Source organism: Eurosta solidaginis, chromosome 2 (genome assembly GCF_040869045.1).
Source record: "Eurosta solidaginis isolate ZX-2024a chromosome 2, ASM4086904v1, whole genome shotgun sequence".
NCBI lineage: Eukaryota > Metazoa > Arthropoda > Insecta > Diptera > Tephritidae > Eurosta > Eurosta solidaginis.
Window position 1 is genome coordinate 38,729,246 of NC_090320.1, and position 18,309 is coordinate 38,747,554.

Below are 18,309 nucleotides of genomic sequence, written 5' to 3' on the forward strand. Positions count from 1 at the left end.
TGTATTCAAAGCAGAACTAAACTTATACTTAAAATAATTTGCCTTAGTCAGCCTTATGGCTTTGTTTGCAGTAAGCCGAGCTATGTTAAAGCAGCTATGCGCTTCGACTGTTTTGTACCTTTTCCACCGTGAGTAGGCTTGGTTACGAAGGTGGATAAGGTGTTTTAATGTAGCATTGAACCAAGGGCTATTCTTGTATTTAGGTGTTTTAATTTTTAGTGGAACGTGATCATCGAATAACTTATTTATGTTATCCTGCAGAAACTTTGTCTGGTCATCAACCTATGTTAACGTACGAATCAAGCTCCATTTAACCGATTCAACGGACTCAGCAAGATAATAATAAGCTATACTTCTGTAATCGCGATATGCGAACGAACTTGGCCCACATGATGTTTGGAAGTTGTAGTTTAGGAATATCAGGTCGTGTTTTGAGAAGCAGGAGGCGGATAGTTGCGTGTAGTGAATCATTTTATGAAGATCATTGGCAAAAAATAAATCTAATAGAGAAGAGTTAGTATTTGTGAAATGCGTTGGTATAGCACAGTTTGTGGGAAAAAGTCCCAGAGATTCCATGCTTTGTTTTAAAGTGGCATCCACCAGTAGGTTACTATTAAAATCTCCAGCGATGATAATATTGTCATCGTCTAATAGTAACGATTGAAGGAATTCAATAAACGCGAAAAAATCTACTAGTAAATTCGGTCTGTATACACAGCCGATAAGAAGCCTACTATTATTCTCAGAAAACATATGAACAAACACATATTCTACAGGATCACCTGGACTAGAACAACAACACAATTTACAGGACATACTACTTTTTACATATATCGCAACACCACCAACATGACCACTTCTATGAACTCTGAAAAGTTGGTATCCATTTATCTTCACCATATCATTTTTATGAAACGAAGAAAACCATGTTTCTGAAACACATATGACATCAATATCGGAGCCTTCTGACAGAAACCTCAACTCGTCAAGCTTTTTATAAAGGCTTTGCGCATTAATATAAACAACTTTCAGCCCGTTGGCTCTTTTGCTGACTATGCGCAACAAAGTAGATAGACAGTCTTTGGAACTCGGGGACTCACTATCGGAGACCAACTTTATAAAAATAATTATGAATGATTTACACTGAATTTGGCTAACAACATAATTAAAGATTTTGTGATGTTGTAGGTGGAGAAAAAGACAGGGAAGGAATAGATTAGAAGAGAGCAAAGAGAAATATTTATTAGCAGGAGGCTGTTAGTTAAGACTTTGGTGGCCCTCCAGGGCGTTGATCGCAACCGGCGTATCGTCTTCACGAAAGGAAGTATTGTTTTCCGGGTCGAGACTGTCGAGAAAACTCAGGCTGGGGACTGCTTCAGGTCGGTCGCTGATTTTTCGCTTTATATGCACCATACCCCGCATTGTGAAGACCGATGAAACCTTATTCTGTATGTTCGGAACATTCGTCTCCATTTAAGAATTTGGGGAATCGGTTTATATTTTGAATATTATGTATATTCGGGCCTCGTGAGGTAGTATTAAAGCAACGTATTCCGAATATTCGAAATTAAATACTTAACGTAAAGGAGCTTTTCGAAATTTTCTGTGTAGCAGGACCACATAAAATCCGAACTCTTCTGTCAAAGTCAAGACCGGAATTTAAAGTTCTAAGACAATAAGCCATTTTCTTTTCTTTTATTGTTTTTTTTTATTTGACAGACCATGTCGGATGCCTTTTCAATATCGTTCTATCTCAAAATATTTTTCAAAAACTTCCCATTTCATGATTTGTCACAAAAGCGCCCTATATTAGAATTAGATTGAAGAACGCCTCAGAATGCTTTAACTCCCTCTTATGTTAAAATGCATTGAACTTATGCTCATATAGGGAGTTTTTGAAACAAATTTTGATATAGTGTATTTTTGAATAAAATTCTAAACCAATCTTTATCAATTCACGAAATATTTAGTAGAAAATGAACTATTTCCTCCAAATTCTGTTGGCATATGCAAATTTATTCTCACTACTAATATACTACTAAAGGTACTTTCTACTACAATTTTCCCTAAAGGGGATTGAATTATAACCCGTTTTACTTACTTCGTAAAAGCAACCCGTCCAGATTTTTCAATTTGGGAGTGTCAAAGCTCTGTCGTCATTGAAGAACAAACCTCTAGTAATTGAATCGTGAGGTGATCCAACAACCATATAAGCTATCATCCGGTGGCAAAAATCTGAGCCAGATAAATAATTTTGCATGTAAATGCAACAACAACGATTTGAGCCAGATAAATCCAGATAGAAGTCTGGTTCAATTTGTGAGCCAGATAATTTGTTAATTACTGCTTTTTAGGTTGGCAACGCGGCCTTTAATATACCTACTTTTTCAAAAATAGATGTCGCTTCTTAGCCTTTCGCCGTATGAGCTAAATGAAAAACAGCGGCGACATCTGCCTAATACATTTCACGTGTGCGAAAATATCACGACCCCTGCTTCTCAAGTCTATCAATGATCCAGAGCATTCCCGTGAGAATTGAGCGTGAGCCGGAGCTGTAAAACTCACTGAAAGACGGCAATACAAATCAATGTGAAAAAACAAAGAAAAAATTCATATCCATATAGAACAGCTGATCCAACAACCTTATAGAAAAGTCAATGTAGAAAATAGTCAGCATTACATATAAAAATTTTATACAAGTAAACAGCAAACCTAATACCTCGTGGACCGGAATTTTAACCGGTCAGAGCAATGAATCCAAATATCAAAAAAACCAAGGAAAATAAACTTCCCATAATTGAAGCTCAAACCAACCACAAGGCAGGCCGTTTCGTTTGTAACAGTTGTGATAAAAGGTTTAGGAAACCATGTCTCCTGCGACGCCATGAAGTTATGCATTTGACAGTGAAGCCATTTAAGGTAGGAAGTCTATTTTTCATTGTGACCACTCAAGTATTGTATTTCAAGTGATCGCCTGAAAAAAGCGTTTACTATGTAGTTCTATACATATGGCCCATTGAATACTAACGGTATAGACCTTTCATTATACAGTGCTCGGACTGTAATAAACAATTCTCACAAAACGCCTCACTGCAACGTCATTACAAGGAACAACATGATACGGATAAAAAGCGTTTTCAATGCACTAAATGTGCCCTTAGGTAAATCGCAAACAATTATTATTATTTATATGGTAATATCATACACTTGATACTATTTAACAGCTTCAGCCAAAAAAGCAACTTGCAATTGCATGATAAAAAAGTGCATCTTCCACTATCAGAAGGAAAAGCAGTGAACGTGGAAGGCTATGCATGCGAGCAATGTCCATCTGTTTATTGTAACAAACAAAAGCTCAGTAGACACATAAATGCTGTACACAAAAATATAAATAATGACAAACTCAATCCTGTAGAAGCTGAGATGGAGGATGAGTTAGGATTCACCAAAAATGTTTTAGAACAATTAAAAACATTACAAATTGAAATGGAAGCGTATGATATGCCGATTGCTAATGCAGTAGAAATCATAGCAAATCCAAATCAGTTGCCTGATATTGCAGTTGAATCGCTTCCCCAACAGCAAGAACAACGCAAAGGCGAACATTTAATTAATGAAGTGACCTTGAAAAATCACAAAAACGCGCAAATCAGCAAAGTACGCGCTCTATACACGTGCGAATTCTGTAGTAAAGAGTTTCGAAAGTCTTATAATTTCTTAAGGTATGTAAAATAGGCTAAAACTCTACGTTTCTTATCCTTTACTAACAAACAATTACTAAACATTTATTGTTGTAGACATCGGCGAGTGCACACACGACAGAGACCTTATAAATGTGCATTTTGTGAAAGCGGTTTTAGTACGAAAACAAAATTACATGAGCATGAGACGATACATCGCTTAAACGAACATTTCGGCATAATCGCCAAAACTTATCCTTGCGCAGTTTGTTGTCAAGTTTTCAGCTCATTACGCCAACTGGATAAGCACACACGGTTAATATTTATAATTTTATATTTTAGTTGAAAGCTTTTAAGGTACTCAAATTTCTAAATTTTCTATTTCTCACAACAGCATTCATGCTAACACCTTCACGCTTAAGTATGAATGTAAAATATGCGGTGCTACATTCAAAACCAGCACAGCGCTTTCCTCCCACAAGCATGAGGAAGTAGATGAAGACTTGAATTATTTGAAGCAATTGCTTCCAATACCAGTAGACGTGCCTACAACAAATACAATCGAAACAAAGGCTGTTGATTTCGAACTTAAAGCGCACAAAAGTAATGAAGTTGAAGGTGAACAGTCTTTGAACGAGAAACCAAAATGGATGTGTTTTCTCTGTGATAGGTAAAATCAACATAATTTCTAAGATAATTAAAAATTTATCAACTTCGTGATTTCAGAATTTTCTCAAATTCATCTGTGCTAAGAAAACATCAACGAATATATCATAGCAGCAAAAGCCAAGTTTCCACTTCATCGACAATTCATTGTTTTAAATGCGCATATTGTATGCGTTATTTTAAAAACCAAACGCTTTGTAAAGCCCATATGCTAAAACACTTGCAGTGTTTATTGAACACAGATGTAACAAATCCGCAGGGAAATCAAGACTCAAACATAATAAATGGCAAGGTAATTGTAATAGAGCGAGCAACTAATATAATTGCTATTGTCAAAGCTTTCAATGTATCAACTACATATCGAAAACAAGTATGCAGAGAAAGCTTAGCAAATAGTAAATATATGCGAAGCAAATGTAAGGATCAACTGCAACACAAATGTCACTTTTGTTCAAGATTGTTCAAAAAATCATGTGACCTCAAGCGTCATTTACTTATTCATACAGGTGAGCGTTTACATGCCTGTTCTATATGTGATAAGAGCTTCAGTTTAAAAAGGACACTTAGAGAGCATCAGCTGACACATGCATTCGAGCGTGCGAAATGCGTTTGTATTGTTTGTGGTAAAATGTACGCATCTAAGAAATCGTTAAATGTGCATTTAAGATTGCATACATGTAATCAACCATTTAGTTGTGAGCATTGTGTAAGAAAATTTCGCACTTCAGGTCAAAAAATAGCGCATATGAGGGCTGTACATGATGAAATACGAAATACAATTACAAATAATATATAAACGAGAAGTTATTTTGTTTTTTTTTTAAATAATTTTAATTTTAAATATATTTTGATTTCAATGTTTATACATAAACATTATGTAAGTAATAGCATGTATTATTTTTCATTACTTCTGAATTGAAATATAACAAAATAATGTATCTCCTTCATACCAAGCTGTTGCAGTCTACTAACTTATTAACTATAAATAGTATTGAATTTGTAGCGCTCATTTAAAATTATGTATACATTTTACAGAATACATGCATTTTAAGCAGACTTATATATGTAAACTAAATCATGTATTCAAATAAATAATTAAATAATCGGTACATAGCATCAATTAAAAAAAATTCACTAAATCACTTCTTTAACAAACATACAAAGTTTTTTATATATGAAACCCAGGCGAAAGTCCGTAAGTGAATTGCGCTTCGCGTTCCTGACTGCGTGCTAATTCTCTATGCTTTTGTCGCTTATCTGCTACTATAAAATCGTCAATATCATCACACATTTCAGAATCGCCACGTTTGCGATGCCGCAACGTTGATGACGTATGATGCGTCGCAACGACAGCAGCTTCTTCAGCTTCACTTGCTTGATATTGCATGTAGTGTGGCGTTATGCGATTGATTGACCTTTTCAAAAATATAGCAAAATATTAGTATTCGTTTCATAGTGCAATGCTGTAAGAAAATTTACATTTTCAATAAATACGGATCAAAAGGAAAAAATGAGTCTAAAGTTTCTTCTGCTGTCGCTGTATCATTAGCATATACTGTTGCTAATTTTCGGCGTGCATTACGTTCCAAAATTGCATGACAATATGCCAACTGATAGGCGCGTGTAACACCAGCAAAAGCTGTCGCTACAGCGGGAAGGCATACGCGTAATGGATTAAAATTGCATGTAACTATGGCAGATAATTGTAGTGATTGTAGGAACAGTAAACCTGCAAAATTATGAGATGTTTAGATAATATTATTTTTGAATGAAATCAACATACTTTTTCTATCTCCAGTTAAATCACGACTGCGAAATGCGATAACGTAGAAAATAGATTGACACAATGAGAAGAAAACCTTATTTGCTTTTAGCGAACCATTTTGACGATATTGATCACAGCGTTGTATGTACTGGTGCGCCCAATTACATAGTTCTTTTAGATAGTTTTGCAGTACGCTAAAAAATAAGAGCAAACAACTTTTACATAAATGTATTTTAAGAAGAAAATCTATAAAATCCACTTACGTTAGCGACACAAATTTTGAACGCGCCAAAAAACTAGCCATGTAACCAACAGCAGCTTGTCGTATAACCACAGAGACATTTGGATTTTGTATTTTATCCCACAGTGAGGATAAGAAAGCTTCTGCGAGGGTACTCTACACGAGGTAATATAAAAATTAATATATTTTATGTACAGGATTGTGAGATTAAAATATAGATAAATCTAGGAAGGTAAATAGAGAAAATAGGCGGAGACAGGAAGCGAGGATAAAGGGATTGATTGAAGACTGTCCATATCCACCCGGAAATTTTCATTGTATTAAACTTGCCGGTTGAATAATTTTTTCTACTTCGTCCGGAAGATTTATTTTAAAGTAATTTTTCTTCCTGTGTTTCATGTTTTACTTTAACTTTAGTTTAGAAAAATAACAAACAACTCACCTTAAAACTACAATAATAAAATATCAAAAACTGCACATGGTGTGTATTGTGCGAAGGCAATAGCACATTATCGAAGGCCGAAAGCAGGACTTTCCAAAAGTTGTGCAGTTGTAATTTTTGCTCTGCATTGCCGTTGATATTTGGATTTTTTGTATTTAAAAACGTGTACATTTTCTCCATACAAGTATCAAGCGTATGAGCAATTACATGTTTCATGGGCGGTATATCATAGTCTGTTGATGCTGAAAAATCGAAGATATTAGAGTCTGTCAAATTTTTTAGTCTCTTTTAATATTAAACCTTTTTGGCAGTCATCCACTTCAAAAATGTCTGCGTCTTCATTCTCTTCTTCCAATTCCTCATCTTCATCATCATAATCTAATTCCTCGATTTCACTGCGTGGTGCATTAACATCCAGTATAACTAATCTAAATGTTTGACAATAGTTAAGTATTTTTGTGTGTATTTTAATACATTTTTATCTCAACTTACTTTTTTACAATCAACTGCACAATGAAATCCGTAAATATTGGTTTATATTCCGTTACCCACAATATATTATGTATATAACCGGCGATAACATGTGGGTCTTTCTTAAAATATGGAAATTTATGTTCTATAGCTTCCAGCACAATCTCAAAAGACATTGGTATTGCGGTTAGAATACGATTCATCAAGATATGTATAGCCTCGAGTTTTGCTTCAATGTCATCAGTTGGTATACCATTTTGCCATAGTGGTGCATCTACATCGGCTGGTATCCACAGCGAAATCAGCTTGGGTATACCAAATTGTACATATTTATTATGCGCAACCATAATATCAATATAGAATTCTGTAAAAGCCTTTACGGCTTTCGACCCACGGCTAGTCCACGACAGTGATGTTAATGCCTCAACTAGATTTGTAAATTTGGGTGTAAGTTCATTTATTAATTTGTGAGCACTGGACATGGCGGTTAAAAACTGATCGTCCTGAAAATAAATGAAAAGGAACAACTTATTTAAATTTATACGAAAAAATAGAACGATATTCAGAGAATTTTTTAAGTAACTTGTTCCGTGAGACGCTATGTTACAACTTTCAGAGACTTCGATAGCAGACAAAAGGGTAAGGGTCTTAGAATCATACTACCGTCTAAACGCCTGTAGAAATCGGCGATTAAAACACACAGATGTAAAAGTACGGGAAGCCAATATTCCGTTGCATAGGGTTTCAGGCTTGTACCAGTAGCAAAGAGGATAGAACTAAAACCTCAGCGGGCTAGGGGGCTTACATAATACCCGCGGTAGTTATGCCTGTCGTAAGAGGCGACTAAAATACCAAATTGATTCAAGGGGTTGTGTAGCGCAACCCTTTCAAGGGGTTGCCAGCGCAATATATAGCTTCTCCAACCCAATTGTCAACCTCAATCCTGTTTCATTAACATCCGAGGCTCTGGCGACCCCGAGGGCGGGATGGCCTAGAAGGTTTTATGTGGTCATACCAAATCGTTCCCGAGATGGTCGGGCTAGTGCCTTTATGGTGCTTGTTACCGGAGCGTACCGGATCAGCATCCAGCAAAGGAACATCAACATCGATAACACTCCCCAAGGCCTACGGGGAGTATCCTTATCGCTACAACAACAATAGGATAGAAATAATGAGACGCCAGTTCGTACTTTTTGCGATATTAATGTACCACTTGGGTGGTAATTTTGATTTGCTTCTACACATTTTCATGGTGTTTTTGATTGTTTTAAGGGATTGTATAAATTGAACAATTCATTATTTATTATTATTAATGTTAAATTTATATAACCCATTCTATTCCTGACTAGCACTGTAAAATAATTTGTCAAATTGTTGTGCTAGGAACAAATTCCTAAATAAAATACAACAGATAAGAAGGCTCAGGAGCAGGTTTCGGTTGGATGAATTACGGGGCAATCACAACGCCAATCAGTTTGCTAGTACGGTGCTGCATATATATTAGGTACAGAAAAAGACCTTGCTTAAGGGAAACGTAAACAGCCCATACATTGATCACTGGATTATTTTCAAGTTTCTATAACAAAGCGGGCTTCCTATAAACCTATTATAGCTGATTATTACGCATATTACTAACAATACTTACACTCAAATCCGTTTCTTTTAAAAATGCTATGTATTCATTAAGTGGCTGGTAGTTATTATCATCATTTGCAGATTCAAGTAATTCCTTCAATCCCTTTTGCTGTGGCATCTCAAAGCGTACCTTATTAATGGCTAAGTTTTTAGCGCGTACACGTTCGGTTGGCGTATAAGCCTTGAGTATGGACGAAAGACCCGTCTTGGCGCTATACACTGACGCCATTATTGCACAATTTTAATGATTTTTATATATACTAAAAATATAACCAAGAAATTTCTAAAATATCTCAGTTATTCTGATGATAGGTTATCTCAAATTACATGTGCAGTTCGCCCCTTAGCGATAAATATTCGCAGGTGTGGTGAATCTTTTCGATGGGGCAGCAAATTATGAAATGTTTTTTTACTCCCGCGTTTTACTTGAATTACTTTCCCTTTATTAAACTTTGTCGATTTTGTTGTTTTTAAGTTTCCTAACATGCCTTTTGCAAGAAAATTAATACAAAAACCAAATTAAATGGTTTGAGCCGCAATTGAAAAAATTTGCAGAAGTATCGGCAGAATATGTAAAAGCACGTTGCCATTGTAAATTTTACCAAGTAGCGCAACTAACAGCTGATCGGTGAAAATTCGCACATTCACACGCACAGTTCTCGACTCAGTTTCAAAACAAAACTTTAGATTATTTAATTCAAATTTTCAAGTGAGATAATACTTACAAATTTATGTATACAGAATATATATGGCATTTTTGTTGTTATTAAAGCAATATTTTTATTTACATTAAAGCTTTTATCATTTTTTTTTTTAACTTTGAAAAATCTCCGAACACCATTCCTTCATTATATGACATTCGACTGCCTAGTCCACTGCCTTCCACTCTATTCGCAACATAACCTCTACTTAAGCTGCCAAACTAAACATAACCTCTACTTAAGCTGCCAAACTATATAGTAAACAATGCACGTTGCTTTTGACGAAATTTTGTAAACGTCAGCTTTTGACGTTTCTTATTTTACAATGCTGTCATTCAAGGCGAATCTATACCAGGTTGTGGCAAAGCGAATTCAACCAATTCGCCGTGCAGAAGAATGTCAAGCCAAAAGAAAATTTTCATTGATTTCGATTAACTGACATATTGTTGTACCAAGCCGTTGTATGGAAAATTTTTAAGAAGCAAACAGCTGTTCGGATAACACCACCATACAGAATTCGCCTTGAATGTCAAGTCAAAAGAAAATTTTCATTGATTTCGATTAACTGACATATTGTTGTACCAAGCCGTTGTATGGAAAATTTTCAAGAAGCAATCAGCTTTTCGGATAACACCACCTTACTGAATTCGCCTTGAATGTCAAGTCAAAAGAAAATTTTCATAGATTTCGATTAACTGACATTTTGTTGTACAATGCTTTGTATGGAAAATTATCAAGAAGAAATCGCCTTGTTTGAGAGTTGAACCAGAAATGTTAAAGGAAACAGAGGTGCATAGCGCGCACCAGTTTTATATACGAGGGGGCACGTGAAAAGGTCAAGTCTAAGTGGCCACCCTAATATAAACGCACCCAAGTCATATTCTGTCAAAAATGTCTCATGCGCATATAACTTGTATGAGAGCAACCGAAATTGAATTTACTGCATGAAAACCTAACTCGATTTCCAATTTTTGTTCTGCGTGAAATTTAGATTTGACGTTTACTGCCAGCTGGTGGTTTGGGCAAAAAACGCCGGTTGTTTGCGTGCGCTAAAAAACCCAATGCGGTTTTATTAGGTTGGCTTGGAACGAATGACAATTTATCGTTTTTCATAGAAATCGATAGCCTACCATCATTAGAATGCAGCTGTCAACTACACCGAGTTACCGTTATGTCGTTGTATCGAATTAATTTTGCTTGAAGTGAGCAAGTGAAATGTGATTGCTTTTTTTGTTAATAACCAAAACAATTTTACTAAACAAGTTTGCTTTTTTATCGCCAACGACCTTTTTTGTCTTTAGTGCTCGCTGTCTGTGTTTTTGTTCTAGAATTTGATAGAACAGTTGAAATGGAAGTTTATGTAACGCTATAACTAACGGGAGGAAAATAAGTATTCAGTATATTTAAAAATTTTTGATCAACAAGTAGTTGGAACGGTGCTCGACTCCAACAACTCAAATTAATCTAACTATTCTGTTATATAATATATAATTTTTGCCAAATTGTTGTGCTGGGATGAATTGCCTAATAAATACAATACAATTCTGTTAGTGTTCGCTTGAGAGGGCCGGCTTTTGTGTTTGGTTTCTAAAGAAATAATGTTTAATATTTGTATTAAAATATGATGAAGTGGTTAACAATATAAATGGGAACTAGGTTTAAGAATGCTACAACACTGAAAATATTTCTTGGCGCTGTTAACTGGTAAGTGAATTTTACAGATTCAGTGTTTTTTTTTACCTTTGTATGTGATTCTTGTTCTTTATCAACTGGCAATGCACCCTAACTAGTTTCGGTTAGCGTCGGTCATATTATCACTTAGCTAAATATTTCTACGGGCTCTTGGGTTCATAACTTCATAACGATAATACTAAGCCTAGTAAAGCACTGAAAGTAGTCTATGGGTTGTTGTAGCAGTTAGTAGTCTATGGGTTAAATGAGGGAGCATCTGCAACGCGTTATACAGGAAAAGGATTTGAATATTGACAAAGTCAGAGTTGTTGTTGATGTTGTAGCAATACTCCCCCCACCTAATAGCCGCGACCGATCACAAATTGTCATCAATATCCTCTAACGGGAGTCCAAGGAAACTTGCCGTTTCAACAGGGGTGGACCATAAGGAAAGGGGTGTTAGAGGCGTTGGTTCCACATTACAATTGAAGAGATGGTTGGTGCCATGTGGGGACACATTGCAAGCGGGGCATACATTTTGTATGTCGGGGTTGATTCTGGATAGGTAAGAGTTTAACCTGTTACAGTATCCAGAACGAAGTTGAGCAAGAGTGACACGCGTTTCCCTGGGGAGTATGCGTTCCTCTTCCGCAAGTTTTTGATAATTTTCGTTAAGTACTGGATTCACCGGGCAATTCCCGGCATAAAGGTCCGACGCCTGTTTATGGAGTTCACCAAAGACCTGCTTGTGTTTTTTCACTTCATACGGCTGGGTTCTCAGGTGCCGTATTTCCTCAAAATGCTTACGGAGATGACTCCTTAAGCCCCTAGGCGATGCTGGTTCATCAATCAGATGTCTGTTGGGATGCCCAGGTTTCTGGGTAGTCAACAGGAACTGTTTGGTCAGCATCTCATTTCTCTCCCTGATGGGGAGTATTCTCGCCTCATTATGCAGATGGTGTTCTGGGGACATAAGAAGACAGCCCGTGGCGATTCTGAGAGCAGTATTTTGGCAGGCCTGTAGTTTCTTCCAGTGGGTGATTTTTAGGCTTGGCGACCATATGGGTGACGCGTAGCACGTAATCGGCTGGCTAATTGCTTTGTATGTAGTCATGAGCGTTTCTTTATCTTTTCCCCAAGTACTGCCAGCGAGGGATTTGAGGATTTTGTTACGGCTCTGAATTCTCGGAACAATTGCGGCTGCGCGCTCACCAAAATGTAGATCCTGATCAAACGTCACACCCAAGATTTTGGGGTGTCGGACAGTCGGTAGCGTAGTGCCATCGACGTGGATGTTCAAAATGGTCGACATTTGGGGCGTCCATGTTGTAAATAAGGTCACGGAAGATTTAGTCGGTGATAATGCCAGGTTTCGCGAGGCGAAAAAACTGGAGAGATCAGGGATGTAGCCGTTTATTTTATTGCATAGCTCATCGAACTTTGGGCCTGGGCCTGTGGCCATTATTCTGCAGTCATCGGCGTAGGAAACGATTGTGACTCCTTCCGGTGGTGAAGGTAGCTTAGATATGTAGAAATTAAACAAAAGTGGGGATAGGACACCACCCTGTGGCACCCCTTGTTTAATTCTCTATGCATTTGTTGTTTCGTTTCTAAATTGCACCGATACCTGCTCCACCTTTTAAGACATGGGGGAAGGGTAGACCCTTCCAGGTCCTGCAGTAACGAGCCATGGTTGACCGTATCAAAAGCTTTTGATAGGTCTAGCGCTACGAGTACTGTTCTATGGTGGGGGTATTGATTTAAACCGCAATTTATCTGGGTGCTAATGGCATTTAGCGCGGTGGTAGTGCTATGGAGTTTTCTGAAGCCATGCTGATGAGGGGCTAGCTGCAAATTTGCTTGGAAATAAGGGAGCAAAATGGCTTCAAGCGTCTTTGCCACTGGCGATAGGAGAGATATCGGACGATACGACTCACCTATGTTAGCTGGTTTCCCAGGCTTTAGTAGCGGGACCACCTTGGCCATTTTCCATTTCTCAGGTATGACAAAGGTGGAAAGAGAGAGATTGAAGACATGTGCTAAATGTTTGAAACCCTCTTTCCCTAGGCTTTTAAGCATCAGCATGGCTATGCCGTCTGGGCCCACTGCTTTGGATGGTTTAGCACGACCAATGGCGTCCTCAACCTCTTTAGCGGTGATGGTGATTGGTGACGCGCTGAATTTGTGTTTATGTGCGGCTATTGGCTCTCCGTCTATCTTTGTCGACCGTAGGATGCATTATATATTGTCGGCAGAAAGCGCTCGCGCATTTTTTCGCGTCCGACAGCACTTTGTCGCCAAAGGATGGAAACTTTGTCTTTGTGCTTAGTCGGATTCGATAGGGACTTTACGGTGGACCAAAGTTTACCCACACCGGTAGAGAGGTTACAACCTCTTAGGTGCTCCTCCCATTTCGCCCGCTTGTGTCCATCTACAAGCAATCTGATGCGTTGGCTTATATCCCTTATTTGGGGGTCGCCTGGGTCAAGCTGTCTTATAAGGTCACGTTCTCTCGCTAAGTTAGCGGCCTCCGCCGGGAAGTGGGGCCGGATTTCGGGAATTCTCCCGGCGGGAATGAAATGTGCCGAGGCGGATTTAATGACCTTACGGAAGGCACGCTCCCCTTGGCGGGCATCAGTCGGGATAGGGAGGGCAGCTAGGCGGCTGTCTGTAAAGGATTTATATTCTTCCCACTTTCCTTTTTTGAAGTTTATGAAAGTGCGTTTTTCAGTGACGATGAAGTCGGCGTTACGCTCAAGCGAAATAAGTATGGGCAGGTGGTCGGATGCCAATGTTACCATCGGCTGCCAGTGTACGCAGTTTACGAGTTCTGCGCTCACGATTGAGATATCTGGCGAGCTGTGACAGCTTCCTACCATACGTGGGGGGGCGTCTCCGTTTATTGTGCAGAACGTCGTTTCTTCTATTTGATCCGCCAACATCTCACCCCTACTGTCCGCCCGCAAGTTTGAATGCCATAGATCATGATGGGCATTGAAATCGCCTAAGATAATGCGATTGTTGCCAGTGAGTAAGGCCCTGATATTAGGGCGGTATCCACTGGGGCAACAGGTGGCAGGAGGGATGTAGATGTTGATGATGCCTGACCGGACAGATAGGCCTTGACGTTCTAAGACATTGTCCCTACGGTCGATGCCAGGATCAAATATACAATATTGCACAGAGTGGTGTATGATAAACGCGAGACCGCCTCCATTTCCGCTCTCGCGGTCTTTCCTATGGACGTTATACCCAGAGCAGGTCTGCAATGCAGATCTTGCTGTGAGTTTAGTCTCTTGAATCGCAGCAATGCGGATGTTGTGCCGCTTCATGAAATCGACTATCTCCGTAATCTTCTCAGTTAGTCCATTACAGTTTAACCATTACAGTATAACTGCAGAATTCTGAAGTGCATAAGGGGAGACGTCGCCACTCTGGGGGTAAGTGACGGGTGACTACGCCTGGGTTGGGGAAGGCCAGGACGCAATTGCTGTTGTGGCCCTAGGACTGGGCGTCCTTGTACAAGCATTGGGGTACCCGGATGATTTGGGTTTGCGACCTGGAAACATGGCGCGATGAAACCCGTCGGGGGGTTGCCGTCGCGGAGACCAGAACCCAAGGCAGGAGCTGCATTGGGTGGTTGTCGCAAACATATATATTCTGTGCTGGCAAACGGTGCAAACGGAGGTAAGGACTAAGAGTCTGTTTCCCTGACCTACACGATTGCTGCCGGAAAAGAGGGGGGGGGGGAGGCGGGGGCAGGGGCTGTGCTCAGCATTGCTTCCGACTCTACTCCGAAGATTGTAGTTATGAGTGGTAGCAGCTGCTTGAGTTGTTGGCGCCGTGGGCGCGAGCAGCAGCGGGTACTTGTTGTGGCTTGCTGAGCAGCGGGGCTGCTGGAAGGTAGGGGGGGGGGGGCGCTTAGACGTAGACTACGGGACGCCCTTGGGCGTGAACAGCAAGGAGCCACAAAAGATTTATAAAAGTTACGTGGACGTCGGGTTTTGGGATCAAGCACAGAACAACCTGTCCGATGCAACCATCCCTTGCACGAGACACACTGAACAGAGTATGACCGTCCTAAGAAGATTCTTTTCCGGCAGATGCAGCAAAACCATTTCTCAGGACCGGGGTCAGAGACGGACCCGGATTGGATTCGATGCCTTCCCGGAGTCACACTGAAATGACAGTCCTTGGTCGGGAAAAATCCTGAGTCGCTCCGGTACATAGAACCGACTGCCTTGGGAAGCGACAAAGTTAGAGTCGTCCTTGCCTGCACCGGTGCTCTAAAAGAACGTATCGCATAGCACTTATTTAGTGATACTGGCCAAAGGTGGAAAAGGTTTAGTCCTGGAGGGTATGCAGAATAATAAAAGATGTCACTCAGCCGTTCCTTAGATACATTGTATGTGATTAACTCATTTAGTCAACGCTTGAAAATACTCTCTGTGTAATACCCACAGGAAATGGCTTAGTAGCAAATGTTCTACTATATGGGGCTTTACTTCATAGTTTAAACTGAAAAAGATTGGCGTTCGAGAAGAAACACACTACCACTTGTAGAAGAAGAAAACACACTACCACACTTGCGGAAGAGGAACGCACACTCCCTAGGGAAACGCGAATCACTCGAGCTCAACTTCAATCTGGATACTGTAACAGGTTAAACTCTTACCTATCCAGAATCAACCCCGACACAAAATGAATGCCCTGCTTGCAATGTGTCCCCACATGACACCAACCATCTCTTTAATTGTAATGTGGAACCAACGTCTCTAACACTCCTCTCATTATGATCCACCCCTGTTGAAATAGCAAGTTTCCTTGGACTCCCGTTAGAGGAAATTGATGACAATTTGTGATCGGTCGCACTTATTGGATGAGGCGAAGCATTGCTACAGCAACAACAACAACAACAACAACAACAACTAGTCACCCTGGCCCAACTTCGTTCTGGATACTGTAACAGGTTTAACTCTTAATGCATGTCCTGCATGCGATGTGTCCCCACATGACACCAACCATCTTTTCAATTGTAATGTGGAACCTACGCCTCTAAACCCATCTTCTGTGGTCCGCCCTTTTGAAACTGCCAGTTTCCTCGGACTCCCGTTAGAGTACTTTGAGGACAATTTGTGAGTGGTCGTGCCCATTGAATGGGGCGAAGAGCTGTTAACACAACAATAGATTTGAGGATTTTAGGTACAATTGCGGATGCATGCTCTATCTTCTAGCGAAATGTGTTAAGGGGAGCTTCTACTTCGATTGCGAAATATTGCTGATGATTATTAACCTTCTGGGAGTAATGTTAGTGTTTCAAGAAAATATTTTGGAGGATTCCCTCAAAATCCAAACTCGTTTCGTGCAATAACTACTGGACTAACGATACTCTACGAAAAATTTTAGACCTGGCAAATGAGATATAGGGCACAATGGAAAAGGAGCTACAGCAGGGTCAATCAATTATGTTGATCAAGGTTAGCATATTTAACCTTGTAGCAGCCCTTCACTAGAGCCATTCGCAGAATAGGTGTAATATCACATAACTTCGAAGCCAAACTCTATAATTTTTAGTGAGGAAAAAAATGTAATTTTAACAGTTCTTAGCACATTAAATTATCGCTACCATTCAGTGAAGTTCTTACAATTGAACAAATAGTTGGTGTGTCATAGAACACATCACAAGAAGGAAATAAAGGTCGCCTTAGTGATTCTTGATGAGAAAAATGTGGCTCTCTGGGGGTACTCTTATACTGTTAATCCCTACTGAGTACTTTCATTTTCAGCTTTGTTGTACGAGTCCAAATCCCATTGCAGTGCTTAAGGAAATGTTTATTAGCCTGCGTGGTGCATCAAGAAGTCATCTGTTAGGGTGGCCCATTTGTGATTGCTAGCATAACATGATAAGCATGGTATGAACTGCCAGCAATTAATCTGGGTGGTCGGCAGGTATCGGTGCAATTTAGAAACGAAATATCAAATGCATAGAGAATTAAACAAGGGGTGCCACAGGGTGGTGTCCTATCCCCACTTTTGTTTAATTTCTACATACCTAAGCTACCTTCACCACCGGAAGGAGTCACAATCGTTTCCTACGTCAATGACTGCACAATAATGGCCACAGGCCCAGGCCCAAAGATCGATGAGCTATGCAATAAAATAAACGGCTACCTCCCTGATCTCTCCAGTTTTTTCGGCTCGCGAACCTGGCATTATCACCGACTAAATCTTCCGCGACCTTATTCATATGGACGTCCCAAATGTCGACCATTTTGAACATCCACGTCGATGGCACTACGCTACCGACTGTCCTACACCCCAAAATCTTGGGTGTGACGTTTGATTAGGATCTACATTTTGGTGAGCACGCAGCCGCAATTGTTCCGAGAATTCAGAGCCGTAACAAAATCCTCAAATCCCTCGCTGGCAGTACCTGGGGAAAAGATAAAGAAACGCTCATGACTACATACAAAGCAATTAGCCAGCCAATTACGTGCTACGCGTCACCCATATGGTCGCCAAGCCTAAAAATAACCCACTGGAAGAAGCTACAGGCTTGCCAAAATACTGATCTCAGAATTGCCACGGGCTGTCTTCTTATGTCCCCAAAACACTATCTGCATAATGAGGCGAGAATACTCCCCATCAGGGAGAGAAATGAAAGCAGAGCCTTGGTGAACTCCATATACGGGCGTCGGACCTTTATGCCGGGAATTGCCCGGTGAATCCAATACTTAAAGAAAAGTATCCAAAACTCACGGAAGAGGAACGCATATTCCCCAGGCAAACGCGTGTCACTCTTGCTCAACTTCGTTCTGGATACTGTAACAGGTTAAACTCTTACCTATCCAGATTCAACCCCGACATACAAAATGTATGCCCCGCTTGCAATGTGTCCCCACATGACACCAACCATCTATTTAATTGTAATGTGGAACCAACGCCTCTAACACCCCTTTCCTTATGGTCCACCCCTGTTGAAACGGCAAGTTTCTTTGGACTCCCGTTAGAGGATATTGATGACAATTTGTGATCGG

At 39.8% G+C, this 18,309-nt stretch overlaps 2 protein-coding genes and 1 long non-coding RNA gene across 8 annotated transcripts in view; 2 read left to right on the forward strand and 1 right to left on the reverse strand.

Annotated features, from left to right (window-relative positions):
* The first annotated feature begins 2,526 nt into the window (after window positions 1-2,526).
* Window positions 2,527-5,449, forward strand: LOC137239593 (zinc finger protein 271-like). 3 transcript variants are annotated; one of them, XM_067765062.1, is made up of 7 exons: window positions 2,529-2,919; window positions 3,052-3,161; window positions 3,225-3,722; window positions 3,798-3,995; window positions 4,075-4,350; window positions 4,407-4,638; window positions 4,853-5,048. In XM_067765062.1, the coding sequence occupies exons 1-7, from the start codon at window positions 2,752-2,754 to the stop codon at window positions 4,898-4,900; spliced, it is 1,530 nt and encodes a 509-aa protein (XP_067621163.1). In that variant the 5' UTR covers window positions 2,529-2,751; the 3' UTR covers window positions 4,901-5,048. The 3 variants fall into 3 exon arrangements, with proteins under 3 accessions (XP_067621162.1, XP_067621163.1, XP_067621161.1); XM_067765061.1 differs by having other exon boundaries at window positions 2,527-2,919; window positions 3,231-3,722; window positions 4,407-5,449; XM_067765060.1 differs by having other exon boundaries at window positions 4,407-5,449.
* Window positions 5,151-9,498, reverse strand: Tif-IA (RNA polymerase I-specific transcription initiation factor RRN3 homolog Tif-IA). 3 transcript variants are annotated; one of them, XM_067765065.1, is made up of 9 exons: window positions 9,228-9,497; window positions 8,911-9,160; window positions 7,287-7,768; window positions 7,095-7,222; window positions 6,795-7,036; window positions 6,375-6,508; window positions 6,130-6,305; window positions 5,826-6,075; window positions 5,151-5,761 (listed from the first exon to the last, which is right to left on the reverse strand). In XM_067765065.1, the coding sequence occupies exons 2-9, from the start codon at window positions 9,127-9,129 to the stop codon at window positions 5,515-5,517; spliced, it is 1,878 nt and encodes a 625-aa protein (XP_067621166.1). In that variant the 5' UTR covers window positions 9,130-9,160; window positions 9,228-9,497; the 3' UTR covers window positions 5,151-5,514. The 3 variants fall into 3 exon arrangements, with proteins under 3 accessions (XP_067621166.1, XP_067621167.1, XP_067621164.1); XM_067765066.1 differs by having other exon boundaries at window positions 5,826-6,036; window positions 8,911-9,498; XM_067765063.1 differs by having other exon boundaries at window positions 8,911-9,497.
* A 1,313-nt stretch (window positions 9,499-10,811) lies between these two features.
* Window positions 10,812-18,309, forward strand: part of LOC137239599 (uncharacterized) — a 384,448-nt gene continuing 376,950 nt past the window's right edge. For both annotated transcript variants that reach the window (XR_010949429.1, XR_010949430.1), the window contains exon 1: window positions 10,812-11,305. This is a non-coding gene — a long non-coding RNA (uncharacterized lncRNA). The remainder of the gene's footprint in view (window positions 11,306-18,309) is intronic.